Source organism: Drosophila guanche, unplaced genomic scaffold (genome assembly GCF_900245975.1).
Source record: "Drosophila guanche unplaced genomic scaffold, DGUA_6, whole genome shotgun sequence".
Classification (NCBI taxonomy): Eukaryota; Metazoa; Arthropoda; class Insecta; order Diptera; family Drosophilidae; genus Drosophila; species Drosophila guanche.
The window spans coordinates 415,222-432,799 of NW_022995747.1; the positions used below are offsets into that span (position 1 = coordinate 415,222).

Consider the following 17,578-nt stretch of genomic DNA (forward strand, 5'->3'; position numbering starts at 1 on the left):
TTTTGTTTTTTGCTTGTCTTATGCGAGTGCGTAAATAAAGAGTGTCGAAGGTTGCTTCTATGGGTTCTATTTAGGGTTTAGGGTTCCATCAAAACTACAGCATGTACGAGTAGCTCTATGTGATGGTATTTAGCAATCTGTAATCTGTTTTTTGCTGCCTGCCTGACACCATCACGAACTTCAAATGATCTAACAATCGTTTGCTACTTATGAGTGCTACATGTAACATAAGTTATATTTTAGACTTGTGTTTCCATGGCAGCTATATGGTATTGGCAAGCAAGTTTGATTAAAATTAGCACACGAAATGCGACTACGGAATGTTTCTTAACGATACCAAACATCTCTAGAACTCATTGGGAGACTCCGTTGGCTTCATTGCTAACTAACTACATGATAATGTTAACCAATATCTCAATTATCAATTATACATACAATATACACACATATGCTACATGATGTCACATAATTTCCACCAATTCTGCTTAAGATAATAATTCATTTGCAAACTGTGCTCAATAAATACTGAATGCATATTGTTTACCATCGATTTGTAGCAGCTATATCGAACAGCACTTGGTTGACATCAGAAAGTTTGAAATGTGTGTATAATACATGTATGTATGTATAATGTATGTATGAAACAGGGTTCCTCCTCGCTTCTATAACTGATTTACGGTCTGATCTCTTTTCTTTGTTCTAGTGTCAGGCAGGATTTTTTCCCTTGGATAATTATTAAATATTAAGTAAGTTAATTTCGATTGGACAAAAAGGAAGATTTGTTGTGATATTCCACTTACACTCACACACATGCACATACACACGCTGGTCACTAATACTAATATACATAAAATACAGGCTATACAGTGTTTTTGTTTTTGTTTTTGTTTGTTTTGTTTGTCATATAGAATGCAATCCTTAGTTGATCTTGGGTTGGTTTTCTTTAAGTTTTTCTGAAAAAATATGTTTTGTTTTGTTTTGTTTTTGTGTGTTTTGTTTCTTTCTTCTGCTTACGAACTACATTTATCCCACATTGCTCTAAATATGTTTTTGTTGGTTTGTAAAATATACATACATATACATTACATATACATATACAATATACATGTATAGATAGACCCTAATGTTCAGTTGTAGATATAGAAAAATGTATCCTCTTCTCAATTCGGAATAGATATACATACAACATACATATAAGAACTGCCCGATCAAGCGATCGTAATTTACACTTTTGAGTTCGTTTCGAAGGGGGTCTAAAATTATAGTATGTGTGTGTGTGTGTGTGTGTGTGTGTGTGTGTGTGTGTTGAGTTTGAGAGTAGAGAACCAAGGAGATTGGCAATGATATGGTATAGATTATAGATCCATAGTTTACGCGAAATCAAAATCCACTGAAGATCATCCGTCTGTCTGAGAGGAACATAATTACAAATGTGAGTGTGAGAAGAAGTTCGTTCTTCCTTGGGGTTCGTTCCTTTATCGGCGGTGCGAGTGCAGGTTGCTCTCCACCCACTTGTAGAGCGACGTCTGGGAGCGGGCCACCCACTCGACATTGGAGGCCACGCTGCTGAGTGTCATGTTCAGCACGGACATGCCCTGGCCCCGGCCAAAGCGATGTACCAGAGATTTAAGCTAAGAAAAGAGCGAAAAATTCTTTCTGTATATCTGTAAAGATTAAAGAGAACTCTAGCGATGCCATACCTCATCGTAGTCGAACTTTGTGGCTCCGTATTGAGTGATGGCGGAGATCACCTTGGCAAAGCTGATCGTTCCCTGTCCCAGTCGCTTCTCCAGCTCGAACCACTTGGCCTGCAGGAAGCGGCAGGCCATGGCCCCACCTGTGGGCGTGCCAGCAATCGCCTTGAGCACCTGCACCACCTCCTCGGTGGGCAGCATGGTCACGTGCGACAGTAGGCGGTTCTGCAGCCAGGCATCCTTAGTCCTGCCCAAAGCGCGCAGCAATTGCATTCGCTCCACGAATGTCTCCGATGTCCGCTGTAGGGTAACGAAGCGCTCCCAGCAATGCTGCCAATAGATGTACTCCCCAGAGAGAATGGAGCCCGTATAGACCACCTAAAGAATAAAGAGCAAAGAAAATTGTTAGCTCTACTCCCGGCTATCCTCTGAGCACCACTCTCAGATTACCTCTCTCAGATTGGGCGCTATGGCCGATCCATTGTAATACAGATACTGATTCAACATGTTCTTGGCCTTGGTTATGCTGTCAATGTCCTCCCACAGCACCGATGCCAGCAAAACCTCGGGACGCATCAATCTTGAAGGCAAAGGAATCGATCAGACATATTATATTGGTACTCAAAAGCATCTCTCTCACCTGGCAGGCACATCGCCCTCATCTGTCCAGCCCACCTTCTCCATAACCGTGGAGATCTTCATCTTGATGAACTCACTGAGCATCAGGAAGCACTCGGAGTACTTGAGTATCCGCCGCCACTTCTCCAGATGCCTCAGAGCCAGAGCCATGGGTCCATAGTGCGTTTCGCTCGGCAGATACTGGATCATGTTCATGGTGATCTCGCAGGGCAGCAGATTGGCATGGCACAGCGTGAAGGCATCGGACAGCAGACCCAAACGATCCTACACGGAAAATGATCTCTCAACTCATGCCTGGTCTCTGCCTTGAAGTTTGCACTTACCTCGCTGCTGAACCTCTTGGGATTGTTGGATAGCTCCTCGATGAGATTTGCCCAGTTATCGTCGTTGTAGACCACGCGATAGTAACCATTTTGGATGGCATTCACCTTGATCCACTTGACGTTCTCCGGCACATTGAAGTTGACTGCAAAAAGGGAATGTTCGGGAATGAATGGTAGTTGCTCCTGAATGGGCTTTGTCTGTCAGCAACTTACTATCCACATTCTGCATCCACAGGGTCTCGCTGACATTGTTGATGTCCGTCACATAGGTCACGGGGAAGATCCATTTCATGTGCGGCGCCGCCGCCTTGTGCTTGCCCTGGGGCGTGGGTGCCACTGTGCTGGGCATGTCGGTGGCGTTGAGAGTGGTCTTGTTGTAGTTGTTGCCGTCGTAGGAGTCGTCGTGGATGGCTAGGAAGTCGGCGGGGCGGAAGGGGCGCTGTGATATGGAGACGCTGTTGCCCATTTTCGTGACGGTGAGCAGGGGGAATCCGGGCTGGTGGGTCCACAGGGTCATCATGTCCTTGATGTTCTTCGAGCCGTTGGCTTTCTTCGTGCAGATGGTCCAGAGATCCGTGGGCTCTGCGGTCTTGAAGCGGTTCACCTTGAGGAAGGAGCCCAGGCAGCCCCGGAAGCGATCCTCCCCGATGGCCGTGTGCAGCATCGAGAAGATGGCAGCCGTCTTCTGGACAAAGAAGTCCTCGTTCTTGCCATCGTGGCTGGTGCCGTTCATGATGCTGTCCCAGCCCTGGATGGCGTCGATGTCCAGCGCTGCTGTGGCCATCTTCAGCAGGTACATCTCCCTCAGGGGCCAGCTCTGCTGGAGCGGAGCGAGGGCATGGATGCCGAGATACTGGATGAGCCCCTCCCACAGCCACACGTCCTTGAGCACCTTGCGGGAGGTGATGCCACCGAAGAACTGCCGCACCATGGCCTCGGCAATGCGCAGGGCACTGAACTGGTACTGCTCCGAGGTTATGGAGCTGGGATCCGTGAGGAAGGAGGTCTTAAGCGTGACCAGACCCAGCGAGGAGATCATGTTGCGGTCCAGCGAGGGCAGGGCCACAAAGTCCACTTTGGTCAATGGATAGCTAATGTCCAGCCACGTCTGCAGGTACTCCAGCACATCCCGCGATGTGTGGAGTATAAACGAAGAGCGCACCAGCAGATCCCGCGGCGCATAGAAGGTGTACGACGGCGCTCGCTTGATGGAGGAGCTCGTCGACTGCGACAGGGAGGTGAGATTCGTGGGCTTCCCGTTGCCATTGAGGCTCACGGGCAGGGCTGTCGTTGTGGTGGCTGCCGCTGCAATGTGGCTGAGGTTCTGGCGGGGCGTGAGGTTCACGTTCAGCGAGTGCGTCAGGGCAGTGATGTTGCGGACAGGCGGGTTCTTGCTCTTCAGCTGCGTGTAGTTGTTCAACTGTGCGGACTTCTTGCCCCCAGCACCCGAGCTGTAGGGAGCCGCTGTGGTGGGTATATAGGCGGCCGAGGGCTGCAGGGATTCACGCTGGAAGTCGCTCACCACCCAAGCCACGGCATCGGCGGGCAACGCTGGAGTCTCGATGAAGTCATCCCGAAGCTGCAGGGAAAAGAGCAAACATTTAGCATATCCCATGCCATGGATGTATTCTCGGACACTCACCAATCCCGTGCCCATGTAGAAGCCCACGTCTTCGGTGGTGTGCACAATGGAGTTGGAGAGACCGATGTGGAAGCGATCGCGGAACACGGATATGCGGAAGGGCGCCCTCACATGCGGCTCGTCGAAGCAGGGGAAGGCCCGTCGTGCGCCATTCGGTCGGAAGACGGTGGCAGCCAGCAATCTGTAAGCAAACGTTGCAGAAACATTTTCTTTTCTTTTGCTCAGACAGGCACCCATCAATACTCGTACCTTTCCACACCATTGGAGCTCTCGTACTGGTCCACATAGAAGCCCTCCGGTTCGGGGTTCAGTTTCGAGTACCAGCGCAGATTCAAGGTGTAATTGGACTTCTTCTTGAGCCTCTCCTTCACCTCAATGTAGAGCTGCTGGCGCTGCGGAAACTCCAGCACCTTGACAATTTTCAGGGCGTATCCCTTCGGTCCAGGGGTCACAATGGCCTGTAATGGCAATGGCAAAACCAATCAATGGATGCACTCAACTCAAATCGCGAATCGGATCCTAATTGGCTTCATTTGAAGGCTCTGCTCTGCCGTGCTTACCTTCTCGGTGACGTTGAGGTCCTGGATGTGCAGGACGAGGAAGTTGGTCTCCTTCTCAATGTGCAAATCGATGGTGACTTGGCCTGGAAATCGAGAGCGAGAGCGAGAGCGAGAGCGCGAGGAGGCGGTATGCAAGTCAGACAATCTAATTATAATCAAGGGAAAATTGCACTCGCGACTCCTCACCTTTGACGTCCAATGTCGTCAGGTTGGGATGAATGGTGACCATGTAGCGCAGGGGTCGGGCACTGGTGGGCAGCATCTTCTCGAGCCAGGGGAAGGGCTCGCCGTTGGTGGCAATCGGATTGAAGGGCTGCGTGTTGTTCTCTTCATCCGTTTCATAGCCGGACACGGTTTTCGTCCCGCAGGAGCAGTCTGAAAGGACAGCCAAAGCGCAAAGTCATTATGGGTTCTGCATAAGTCATCTTTCTCATCTCCGGGGTACACTTTTGGTGGTATCTTAAAGCAAATTGCATTATACACAATCAACAAAGATATAGATAGAGAGTGGGTGTTTAGGGGTAAAAATCATCTAGGGGGGATCAAAGAAAAGCTAGCAGTCAATCAGTTACATAATTGGATTCGTTTCAAGTCATTAGCACATCTAAAGGGTGGAAACAAAACTCAAGTTTGGAGTATCACAAATGGAGTTCTTTCTGGCTGAATGTCGCGATATGTGGGGGCATGAAGGCCGATCAATCTTCAGCGGATTATGAGGGGAACACGAACGAATCTCGTTTCGCACACCGGGTTCAAAATGATTGGGAAAACTAATGTATCTAAACCATTGGCAAGTATTAATTATAAGAAAATGAGCATACAAATCTACAGCATGAACAGAGGTAATAATATTCATACAAAAGCTTCAACAACAAAAAACCATTGCAATTTTGATATAATTCAAAGTATATAACCATATAAATAGGGTAATTTTTGGGTGGGAATTATTGTTATTGCTAAAAGTTGTGTGACATTAAACTTTCATTAGGCGATCAGTCAAAGAACTGAGGCACTACTTGTGCCTCAATGAATGTCTTTCAACACATCCCAGGAAGAGTTTTCTCTGTGGTGATTTTGGCTGCTCTAAGAACAACAGCCAATTAGTAAAGTCTAATGTCTTAGCAGCATAAGAGAAGTGTACTTAAAGTCTACTCTTTATGGAACGTACAAATTAAAGTTACTTAGTTGCTGCTGACACGAGCAGTGCAATTGTTTTTACTCGCAGAGATTTGAAGAAGATTTATATATATTGGAAATATATAGAGTCCTTAGGGAACTCTCACACTATTGTGACATTTCATATGTATGTTCTTTGACTATGAGGATAGGTGTAGAGTATGTACAATTTTGAATGTCAAGTGATTATAATTGTCTCAGAATTCTGCTCTAGAATGATTCCAGCAGATTAAATATCAAACATCTAGAGATCGTATATACATTACTTAAGAGACTATGGAACACAAAGATAATAACATAACTGAAGGAAAAGGAACCACCAAAAGATGATCAATGACATCAACATGCCGAAGGGTTTATATAGAATGTCGTGATTAATTACCAGTTTAGAAGTATTCGGGTATTTGGCATAATTGTTACTCACATTTCAACCAATCAATCAAACAAGCATTTAAGAGAAATATTTCATATTTTTTTGTTCATATATTATGAATATTATACGATTTGTTAAGGAACCGTTTCGTGTACGGAAACGTAACGAGAGGAGGAGAGGAGAAACGGAAACAGAAACGTCAAATGGGAAAGAATGAAAGGAAACATAAAAACAATACAGATTTTTGTTTGCTTACAGATGGAGATATGGTATGGTATTTATATGCATAATATGTATAGATGTGTAGGAAGGGAGTATCAATACTCTAATTAAAGCTGCGGAAGCGTAAGTTAACTTTACATGTTGATTGATAACTGAGTTCAAAGGGGGTTAGGGCTGGCTTTTAAACCAGACATATGTCTGTCTGTGTACACAACCCCCACACGAACTCGCCCCCAGGGTTAATGCAATTAGCCCCCCAATGCATTTAGCCCCATTAAGAATGCAACAGAAAGTTTGCATGTGTTTGCACTTTGCATAATTCTGCAATTGAATCCGGGACGGCAGAACCCACCACAACACTCTCCACACTCCGGTTTCTGGTCGAGGCCTTTGGCGTGGTAGCTTAGGTCGTCACATGATGCACCTGCACCTGCATGGGCGGAACTGCCAGAGGTCTCTGTCTATTTATACCTCCCGCCTGGCCTCCACTAAATAATATGGTTAAAAGCATATTACATGCCGCCAAATGAGGTAAGGGCGAAGGCCCTGAAGTTGATTGGACGGCTGGTTTATGGTCCGCAGTGACCGCCAATAGGAACGGAATTCAATTACAATTTATAGAGATTTATGAGGCCGCAGTCCTTTTATGGAGCCTAAGGTCGAACAGTATACTTTATTTTCTGACTTTACTTTTCTGACTCGAACTCTTTCGCTTACATCTGCCAAATGTTCATTATTCTTTCTCTATATTTATTCAGAAAGCTCTCCCCGTGGCGCACTCGTGATACAAAAAGGGATAATCGAGTGACGCCAACGAGCAAAATCCGACCACACAAACCCCATTCTTCCTTTGTTTTGTTGCGGATGGAATGGAAATAAGTACGAAGGGAAATTCTCGACAAAAAAATGGGCAGAACCAAAGGCAAAGAAATGCGATGTGGGGTATGGGGGATAAGGGTAAACATGGACGTGGTGCAACCTACCGTTCGACGGTCCAGCGTAGGCAATGATGATGGCCGTCAGGAGGAGGGAGCCGAGCACGATCCCGGCCACCAGGAGAGCCCGACGCTGCGAGCAGACGGCGACTCCAGTGCGCGTCTGGCGGCCCCCACTCGATTCGCCACCTGTCGAAATGTAATTAAAAAACTGAATGAGTGCTGGACAAAAAATGGGTGTAGGATTACTTAAATATTCATTCAATGGGCATTGCAATTGCTGAAGGAAGCGGGGAACCACTGCACTGTACCCAAGAGAAGCGGCTTACCTGATAGAAATGCACAGTCATCGAGGTCCGGATCATTTGTCATTTCGATGCGCTCGCGACGCCAAATCTTTGAGCCTCTCCGACCACCGCCGACGACCGAAATCTTAACGGGGCCGCTCTCTCTATGTCTTCCGGCCAATACGCACGCTTATTCGCCCGTGTCCGTGAACGAAATCGTACTCGAACCCGGAAACAGTATCGGATCGGAACCAAATCAAACCGCAAACACACACCGCAAATAATTGTCAGGCTATTTGCTCTGGAAATGGGAAATCACGAACCATTTTTTATGACCAAATCAGGTGGAAACCAAAGAACCCTTTACCAGACCCATGCGACTGTCCGTACCAGCAGCCACGTGCCCATCATATTTTATTCTGGCACCCCAGGCACATGCTTTTTCGCTGTTTTTTACACCCTTTAACCAATAAATCGACTGCCAAAAAATGAAGCTCTTCTCAGAAATACATAATTTATGCCGTCATCTAGAGGGGCTCCTAGGTCCTGCCCATCCTGCTCACTTGGCTGGCTCCGTTGGAGCGCATTTTCTCCTTTCCGCTTTCCTCTTTGGGCCTGGCCATCAGAAGCTGACGCCCTTCCGGTTTCGTCTAGTCAGACGTCCGCTATCGTCTGGCAGGCACCCTTTCCACAACCGCCTCCGTCGCCCCCTCCTGAGAGCTCGCAGACAGAGCCGCACCGCACTTTTCGCAATTTTCAATGTCGCATTGAATTAGTGAAAAGCGCTTTCAACGCCCAAAAATCAACCCCCCAAAATGTCTAGCCATCCCTCTTTCAAGTGTCTCCATCTCTCTCTATCATTCTCTATGTTTAGCCGGCTTTTGTATTATGTACGAGGGTATGTAATACTGCATTTCTGTGTCTGCCTTTGAGGGGCACTTGAGCCTGGAGTTTGTTTCGTGAAGCATCATCCAGACATAATTCGTGGTTAAGGTCTCTGATACCAGAAATGTCTCTGGGAATGAGCCAGAAAACTACGAGGTGATTTCAGGCCTCTGCCAATCAGCATATTGCAGGTAAAGCACAGGCCTTGAATCAGTGGGTTGCTCCCTGGAGGCTCCTCGAACGGTCAAGCGGAGCAGCTGAGAGGCGATTTTTACAGCTGCAATTTCAGAAATTGTTGTTGCATTCTCAGTTATAGTCTTGGTCGATATTTAGTCTACCATCTGGTAGCAACAGATGGATCATTGAATGAAGAAAATATATAATTTTTGGAACATTTTTAAATGGATACTAAAGGATCAGTACAATTTAATCGTGTGCACACGTTCAGAGAGCTCCCTAATAATAAGCAAGAGAGCTTGCACATGTGTATAAACAAAAGCAAAGCCACTTCGGCTTTTCATGTCCGTGAAGCTTACTTAGTATAAGTTCGTGATATTTTATAAAAATTTTTGCACTGTTTTGAAACAGCGTTTGTAGTAGGAAAGCACAGGCCAGGCTGCGGTAGAATTGTATTTACATGTGTACAATTAGGCTTCAACACCAGCACAAATGTATTGTTATGTCTCCCTTTAAACAGTTATTAATGTCAATGCCGGCCTAAAAATACAAGTTGAATAAGTAGAACGTAGTGCGAACATGATTGTAGTGGCAAACAGTGTGTTCTCTCTATGCCTCTCTTTGTTTGCATTCGTGACTGAGGCAACAACAGTACACATTTGTCCCGTTTCCCCACCCGCCATATTATGGCTAGGGAACGCAAGAAACGTGCTAATGCATTTCACAATTCCCTTTTAATTATATGTGCATACCCTTTCTGGCAGAGAGTTCCTTACTTATTCACGTGTTTTGCCGATGCAGCAATACGGCACGGCTTTATTCCTTTCTTTTTACACCCGCAAACGCACTATCTTTGCTATACAAAAGCTGACGTTTTGTAAATTTTTAAAGATTAAGTTTTAAGTTTCCTAGGGGTTATATCCAAATTATTTCTGTTCTACTACAACTTGGATAATATCAATAAATCTGCAAAGGGTATCAAATGCCTCGACTCACAACACTAGTGTTCCGCTCTCATTTCTATTCAGCATGTATTTGTTTACATTCTCATTTTCCCTTTTCCTTATTCGTGCCATTATTGTTGGCGGACAAACAAATGAAACGCAAAAAAAAAACGAAGGAGCTTAGAGCGGCATTAAGAGAGCGAGAGAGCGTCTGCTTCTGCTATGTTATGGAAGTTTCCAAAAAGAGAGCCATCTGGCTCTCTCTCGCGCTGGAATCGGTGTTTTGAAAATGAAAATGTCAAAATGCAAATAGCTCAACAGCGCGATTTTTCCTCTTTGATGCGTCAACTGCGTGTGTGTAGGAGTACGACAGTATAAGTGAATTTCCTGTTTTGTCTTATGCCGCGTTTTCTTTCCTCGCTCCGTGGCAGAAGCGACAGCGGCACTTCTCTTTGTATGCGCGCATATATATGTCAATAGTGCGCTTTCCAGTCCTCATCCATGCTTCTTCTTCACTTCTCCCACTCCTGTTCTTGCTTCGCCTTCTACTTCTCACTCTTCCTTTTGCTTTTTTTCCCCCGTTCAGCTGCTCCTTTTTTTCCCTTTTCACCGCTTGCTTTGACACTTGACTGAATTGCGGTTCTTTGGCTCTCAGCTGCATTCTCGCTTTCTCGCACTTAGTGACAGGCAGGGGGCGACAGAGCAGAACCGTTCATTATTCCATTTCGCTTTTGTGGGCTCAATTAGTTCTGTTCCTGAGGCGAAATTTGAGCACCCCGCTCTCCCGATCATCCCCCTCCACTTTTCTGCTACTTCTTCTTGTTTCTTATATTCTTCCGATTGTACCTGTAAATATGATGAGCTGTTGCTGGCTTTGTTGGGTCTGGCATTGGTGTTATTCCAATTGGAATTGCATACGGAATTCAAATGGGAAAGTACGTGTCCTAATTTCATTGATTTCAATAAATAAATGTTATTAATAATTTCCCCTCACTTTTCACACAAACAAAAAACTGCTATTTACTTTTAATTTACAGCAATTGATTTGTACCGTTATTCACTTTTTTCTTTCTTCTTTCTTTCTCTTTCACTCTATAGACACGCACAGCAGCAGCAGCAGCAGCAGAGGGTGGTGTTGTAGGATGGGGATATTGGAGATTTGGGGAAGCACGCGACGCATTCGTTTCGGTGTGTGTGTGTGGGTATGTGTGTGCTTTTTGCCGAATATTCCTTGCTGTTTCTTTCCTTCTGCCTTTCTTTCCGCCTTCTGTGTGTGGTTCTGTTCCCGTTTTGTCACGCGCTTTTTGTTGCGTTTGAGTGCGCGTACATTTTCCAACTGGATGCTGCCGCTGCTGCTAGCCGCCTGCAGAGCGTCGTCCTCTAAGGCTCCAACCCTGAGAGTAAGTGCGAGAGAGTGCAACCCTAGTGGGTGTTCAGGCGCATGTGTGCTTTCGCTCTCGCGCTCCCCGTGTATGTTTTCGTTCTGGGCTTTTCTCTCTGAGTAAATTTTGCTCACCTGCAAAAATGAAAATGAAATTTCTATGGATCTGCTCCCCTGCCCCCTGCTTCTGCCTTTCTGATGTTTTGAACAGGAGAAAGAGAAGGAACAACAGTGTATCGTAGAGTGTTGCCAGGCAAGCGAAAGCCAGCGGTAAATATTGCAACCCTTAAACAGCAGCAGCCCTGCCTCCTGCCCCTCATTGCTGCTTCCACCTACAAACAGATATCTTTCCCCCCACCGAAAATGCAGTGTTGTTTATCATGTGTTTTCGGGCAAATAGTGTACCCCATCCATTCCATTCGACTAATTCGTGGAGTGGGATCATCATTAGAACAGTTCTCGGTCTAAGGGATGGGTTCTGTGCTTTAACATTTCATTTCCGCTCATCTCAGTCTCTGTCACTCTATCTCCTTACCCCCAGCCTCCCCTGCCTTTTGAGTTTTACGATGCTTCGATGCTGATGATTCCTATTCCTATTCCGATGATTTGTGCTGCCTAAGAGAGAGTTGCCAAGAGAGAGAGTTCCCTGGTTACTTACTGGGAAAAACAATCAACAAATGGAGCACAAAAGCCGCCACCGCCGCCGCCTCAACTGAAATGGTAATTCGGTTTTCCTTAAGAACTTTTGCCGGCAAATGAAATCTCATTTCGACTTCTTGGGCTTGAGTTTTCTTTTCCTTTTTTTCCTTTTTGTTTTGTAAATGCGACAAATTCAGCGGAAAGTCAAAGTTTTCCTCGAATGGATACATATACACTTTGGCTGGTACTTTTGCAGCAAGCAACACACCACCACAGGTCGGTCGCGGTGACTTGCTCGAAAAAATGGGGATGCTCTGCCTCCGCAGCCTCCTCCAGCAACCGCCCCATCACCCCACCACCCCATTCGAGCGGCTTAACTCAATAAATTCTTCGTCACGTTAGTCTAAAGTTGTTCCCTTCTGTGTGAATCGTGTTCATTAGGCAGAACCGCGCCCCATCAAACGCCTACTTTTTGGGCAAGATTAAAGCGTTGACAAATTTTGAATGCTCTGCAAAGGATACTCCAAGGTGATAATCGCATACGATTTAGAATCCAGATCAATCCACACAGATTTTAGTTCAAGAATGAACAGATTTTCATCCCCTAGATGTTGGGAACAATTTTCATGAAAATTCTCAAGCATTTTAAAGAGATATTCAACTGGAAAGAAACTTCCACAAACTCCTTGTACCCAGCCACAGTCCGGGGGCGTTTGGGGGGAGGTGGCAGAAATAAACTGCATGCGGAGCACATTTCCAATGGGTTCACAGACAAAAGTCGATTCGATGTTGCCTCAATGTTGGTCTCAATTCTGCTTCGATTCGCTGCCAAACAAGACCTCATGTTAACCGAGTTACTCAACACCCTGGGCTGCCCCGACTATTGAGTATTTGCTGTCGCATGCAAATTTACTGCCCGCACTTGTGACTTGTCGTGTGCCGCACCATTCGCCCCCAACGCATCGGTCGAGTACGAGTATTTTGTATTGATCCCATGTGTGTGGAATTGAAGGAGCATCTCCCTGGAGCCCGTTGCCTTGGGACCTTAGCTGGTGGTACACACACACCAAAGATGGCCACAAGTGTTTGCCGTTCGACAGACTTTGGGGAAGGGAATGGGTGGAGAATGAGAGGGAGAATGGCAATGCCCATCGAAATACGGTGGTTAAATAATCGCTGTTTATGAAACAATCAATAAATTTAAGCTGTTACTGCCGCTGCTCTTAATGCCAGTGCCATTGCCACTGCTGTGTGCTATGTGGCCTGAGGGTGAACACTGGGAACTGGCACTGGGGGAGGCAGTCAAACCTTGTAATTGCTCGATTAAGGGCTTGTTCGATGCGGTCACTAAATGCGCAAATGTGGCAAAAATCGAATGCAATCGAAGATTCTCGCTTTTGGCTTTTGCTACACAAAGTTGCCACAGTTAACAGACATGAGCTGGGAAAAGATTTACACTTTACATTTCAGAGTATTATCGTAACAAAAGTTCTGAACATTTGCTGAACTTGGACACAGTGCTCATCCCTGACAATCTCAGCATAAAAGACGGGCTAGCCAGTAATCATTCTTTCTATAGGTTGATACAATTAGTATTCCAATCATGGTCCCCAAATCTCAGGAGCCTTCCTCCTTAAGTCTGCTACCCCTGCAAGCGCTTGAAGAACTGGAAATAAATCTCGAATAAATCAACCATATCACAATATCTTGGAGTTCTCTCATCTTTCCCACACTCTGTTTGATATGGAAATGAGTTATATTTGCGGGGAGCGGGAGTATATTCGTATTTGCACACTCAATTTGAGGCATTTGCCATGATTAAATTAATTGGCAGACCGTGTTCGAGAGCCACTCGTAGGCCCCATTACAGATGCAAACAATGCAAATCGGAAAAAGTTCAACTCGAGAGGGTTAACCAGAGAGGGTTAAGGCGATATGAATGGCAAGGGATTGGCATTGGGATCAACTCAGGCGGATCACAACCGACTTGTTGGCAAACTAATTGTGCAGAAACCGAGCACAGCAGAGCCCCTGGGAGTCACCAGAGCCCCTCAGCTTGGGGCAGCTTAGGGGAGGTTGGATACCCGTAACTACCAGCAAGAAGGGGTTGACGAAGAGGGTAATTGATTGATTACATTTCTGATTGAATTGTTGCACAGTTATTAAATGTTTTGTAAAGGAATCAATAAACGAAGGCTTACAATAGTTCCCCCTGAGGAACATTCCTTTGTAGCATTCCTTTCCCTTGTCAAATTAGGGTGCCATAATTGTCTCTTGGAGACGAGACCCTTTTCTCTGGGCGATGGTACATGTAAAACCATAAAAACCAAATGTGCTCGTGGCTGTGGCTGTGGCTGTGGCTGTGGCAAGGCCTCAAGTGCCTAGGCCCTCAACAAGTACCAGAAGCAGCAGCAGAAATGAGAGCGAGTAGTGCCAGGCCGCTAGCAGTATTTTCCATTTCCATTTAATTTACGCGCCCAGCAGGAGTGGGGGATCGTTGTGTGTCCTTTGTAGTTGCATTTAATTGTGTGTTTGCCTGCGCCATTTCGCAACAATAAATTGTTGCTCGCACTGACGTTTTGACGGGTTGACTTGGCCCGGCTCGGCTGCGCTTGTCAGTCAGCAAATGTTGCCGTTTTCCATTTTCCATTTTCCATTTGCCATTTGCCATTTGTTTTTCGCCGCCTGCCAGTGCCCGATGCCTTCTTCCTGCCACATTCCGAAGCATTTGCTTTGCTTTCCTTTCCGCTCCTTTCCGACTCTTGTGAGTTTGAAGTTGCCTGACCCAAAAACACATTTCATTTCTATGTATCCTTTACTTTCACTCTTGCACGTGGACACAGTGAGAGCAGGAAGGGAGAGCCAGCCACTTCAATTGTTCCTTGTGGACCCATTTTATCTCGCTGATGCACTCCCGGATAGGCAGCAGGAATTCTTTATTCGAGTCAAGCCTCCCAGCCTCAAGTGCTCGAAGCGACTCTGTGTGTGTGTGTGTGTGTGTGTGTGGATGATGCATGGATGGCAGAGCCCCATTCAGGCTGCAATCAACGCAACGCATCCTGCAATTATCAACGTCAGCAGCCGCCTCCTTGCTTAACCCTTACATGGGCCCAAGAGTATGCAAACTTCTTGGCAACTCAAGCAAAGTTTAAGGAACTCTGTGAGAGATTTCAGCACTTGTTGGATGTTGGATAAGAGTCGTGTTCTGAGGAAAACATTTCCTTATTATGTTTGCCATATTTGAACAAGAAAACTACAAAACTCTCAGATAAAGAGAGAACTTCTAGAATGGACTTCATTCAGATACTGTATTCCCTTATCGAATGTGTGGGGTAGAGTGACCCGTAGAAAGGTTAAACCACATTACGTCACAGGTAAACATCTCGTATCCACGTGGCAGTTGTGGCTGCTGCTGCGGCTGTGTGGTGGGGCGTTGAGTCAAGTGGTTACTCCACTTTATGCATCCTTAATTGCTTCGCTGAGGCTGAGGCTGTTGTTGAGGCTGTTGCTGAGCCTGAGCCTGAGCCTGACACGAGCACACACGTCCACGTCCTGTTCCCGTGACACTGATTTGCCGCCCCGTGGCTGAGGAGGGGATTGTTGAGAGGGAGCGACCGACTGGCGCCGTTCTTGTGCCCCACTTTGGCCCACGGCATGCCCAAGTGGCAGCGATGTGTCGCCTTGATAAAGTCAACATGATTTGCATATGTTTGTGTTTAACGTGTCGCCAGATACGCATATTGATGGCCGAACCGAGACCCCGCGTGCAGCGAGGCGATTGGAAAGGGATAAGCAAAGATTTAAGTATGATTACGATGGATTTAGGGCTGTGAAAGTGGAAACTACTGCAAATTTAGCTATTTAAATGAATGTTCTATAGAGCGTCTCATCAGTTGTATGTTTAAATATGACACTAAACCACTCCCCTCTCTCTCCCTCACTGTTTGTGTCTATCTATTTAATCGATCCCAGACAAACCCTTCATTTGGCGCATATTATTACCGCAATTGAGGTTTCCCTCCTGGGGTGCCTTTCAGCCCGAAACAAACCCCCAATCGAAAGCTCAAAATTCCTGAAATTGCTGACAGCTTAAAGAGCATGAGAGGAGGACCCAGCAGCCATCGACCCCCCAGACAGCCTGCCAGTCTGGCCTGTCCTGTTGTTGCCTCTGGCCGCCTCTGTCTGTGGCCCCTTTGCCATCTGGAGCAGGGCACCGGATCGGGTGGACATCTGTCAAAGCGGCAAAATATTCAACCCACGTTGCTGCAGGCACTGGCAATATCCAACGAAGAGACGAAATAGGAAGATTCAAGATTGCTAATATGGGACTACAGGATACCCGGTAGTTCCACCTGAAGATGAAACTTCTACCAGAAACAGCAAATTTCCTACTTTACTGCTGGGCGACCCTTATGGGTTCCATCAACTTTATCTCCCACCAGCTTAAACCCATCTACCCGTGCACTTTTCATTTTGCAGGGTAAAAAACATCTCGAAAAATCTGGAGGGGGGTAGGGACGTTTGCTGACATTCATTTACTTTGCGTTCGCCTGCGGTCTGGCAGGGCGTTCAACGGGGCGTATGAGTAACCGCTTGCTACGGGTTGGCAGGAGGAGGAGGAGGTGGCATGACGACGGCGAAGACGAGTCGCATTTGTAATGCTTTTGTTTTGCATTTGGCGTAATTAAGAAAACAACTTGATGAATAAATCCCAGAGGGGCACCGCCACGAATTGGCAGGCACAAAGGACGAAAGAACGAAAAGAACGCGAGGCGGAGAAGGGAGTTTAAATTGTGTGGAGCGTTGGATTATGCACAAGTGCAATTATGCACTTTTCCCCCCCTGCTTTGATCATCTGAAGAGGTGTCCCCGCAGGCAATTGCAATGCAGTGGGACATAAAGGACATGGAGGATACGGGATGGCTGCTAAGATGGGACACTTACCAAAGGTAACGCCATTCGTTTGCTTCTCCTTATCCTTGTCCTTCTCCTTGTCGCTCTTTTCGCCGCCCAACGGCTCCAGCTCGATGCCATCCGTGGTGGCAACTTTGTAATCCCGCTTCGACATGTTGCCACAACAGAAGCCACAACATAACATTCGACCAATTATGTAGGCTTGCGGTTTAAGCGGCGCCGTCTTGGATGCTTTCTCTGCTCACACTTCCTGGGGGGAATGGGGGGTTAACGTTGAACGTTGGACGGGGCACACTCCTCTCTCCTCTCTCCTCTCTCCTCTCTTCCTGGCTAATGTCTGGGGCTTTTCGATTTCGCCTGAAGATATGTTTATCCAAAAGTAGTCGTTACAAAAGGCTCTCCCAAATGATGGACTTCGAGTATAAGTGTATATATAGAGTAGATATTATGTAGAAGTCTAGCAAGAGGTCGGTGAGTAGATTGTTGATTGTTTTTCTGTGTTTTTTGTTTCTTTCTTTTGATTAAAAATTGGTCCAGTTCCTGGTTCGCTACACATTTACGAGTATGTTTGTCGTTCGAGTGGTTCTTGTAGAGTCTGTAAAGAGAATTATGGGTAAATATCTTTAGCTTAAATTCGTCTTTCTCTTTCTGCTGGGTTGGCACTCTCCTCTCCTGTGGAGAATCAGTGCCATTTAGCTGAGCAAAAATTAATAAGAAATATTTGTACTACTATTTGAAATGCTGCCAACGCATTCAGAGTTCTAGAAGTTATTGTTAGGCTGCCGCT

At 46.2% G+C, this 17,578-nt stretch overlaps 1 protein-coding gene across 4 annotated transcripts; it reads right to left on the bottom strand.

Annotated features, from left to right (window-relative positions):
• Positions 1-1,294: 1,294 nt before the first annotated feature.
• LOC117583054 (endoplasmic reticulum aminopeptidase 2) lies at positions 1,295-17,354 on the bottom strand. 4 transcript variants are annotated; one of them, XM_034271218.1, is made up of 13 exons: positions 10,909-11,205; positions 7,894-8,152; positions 7,613-7,753; positions 5,045-5,233; positions 4,859-4,941; positions 4,548-4,756; positions 4,299-4,479; positions 2,870-4,235; positions 2,657-2,799; positions 2,335-2,597; positions 2,145-2,274; positions 1,701-2,072; positions 1,295-1,631 (listed from the first exon to the last, which is right to left on the bottom strand). In XM_034271218.1, exons 2-13 carry the CDS (start codon positions 7,934-7,936, stop codon positions 1,476-1,478), a joined length of 3,276 nt encoding a protein of 1,091 aa, XP_034127109.1. In that variant the 5' UTR covers positions 7,937-8,152; positions 10,909-11,205; the 3' UTR covers positions 1,295-1,475. The 4 variants fall into 4 exon arrangements, with proteins under 4 accessions (XP_034127109.1, XP_034127108.1, XP_034127106.1 ...); XM_034271217.1 differs by having other exon boundaries at positions 10,882-11,205; XM_034271215.1 differs by lacking the exons at positions 7,894-8,152; positions 10,909-11,205 and adding an exon at positions 16,822-17,354.
• Positions 17,355-17,578: the final 224 nt, after the last annotated feature.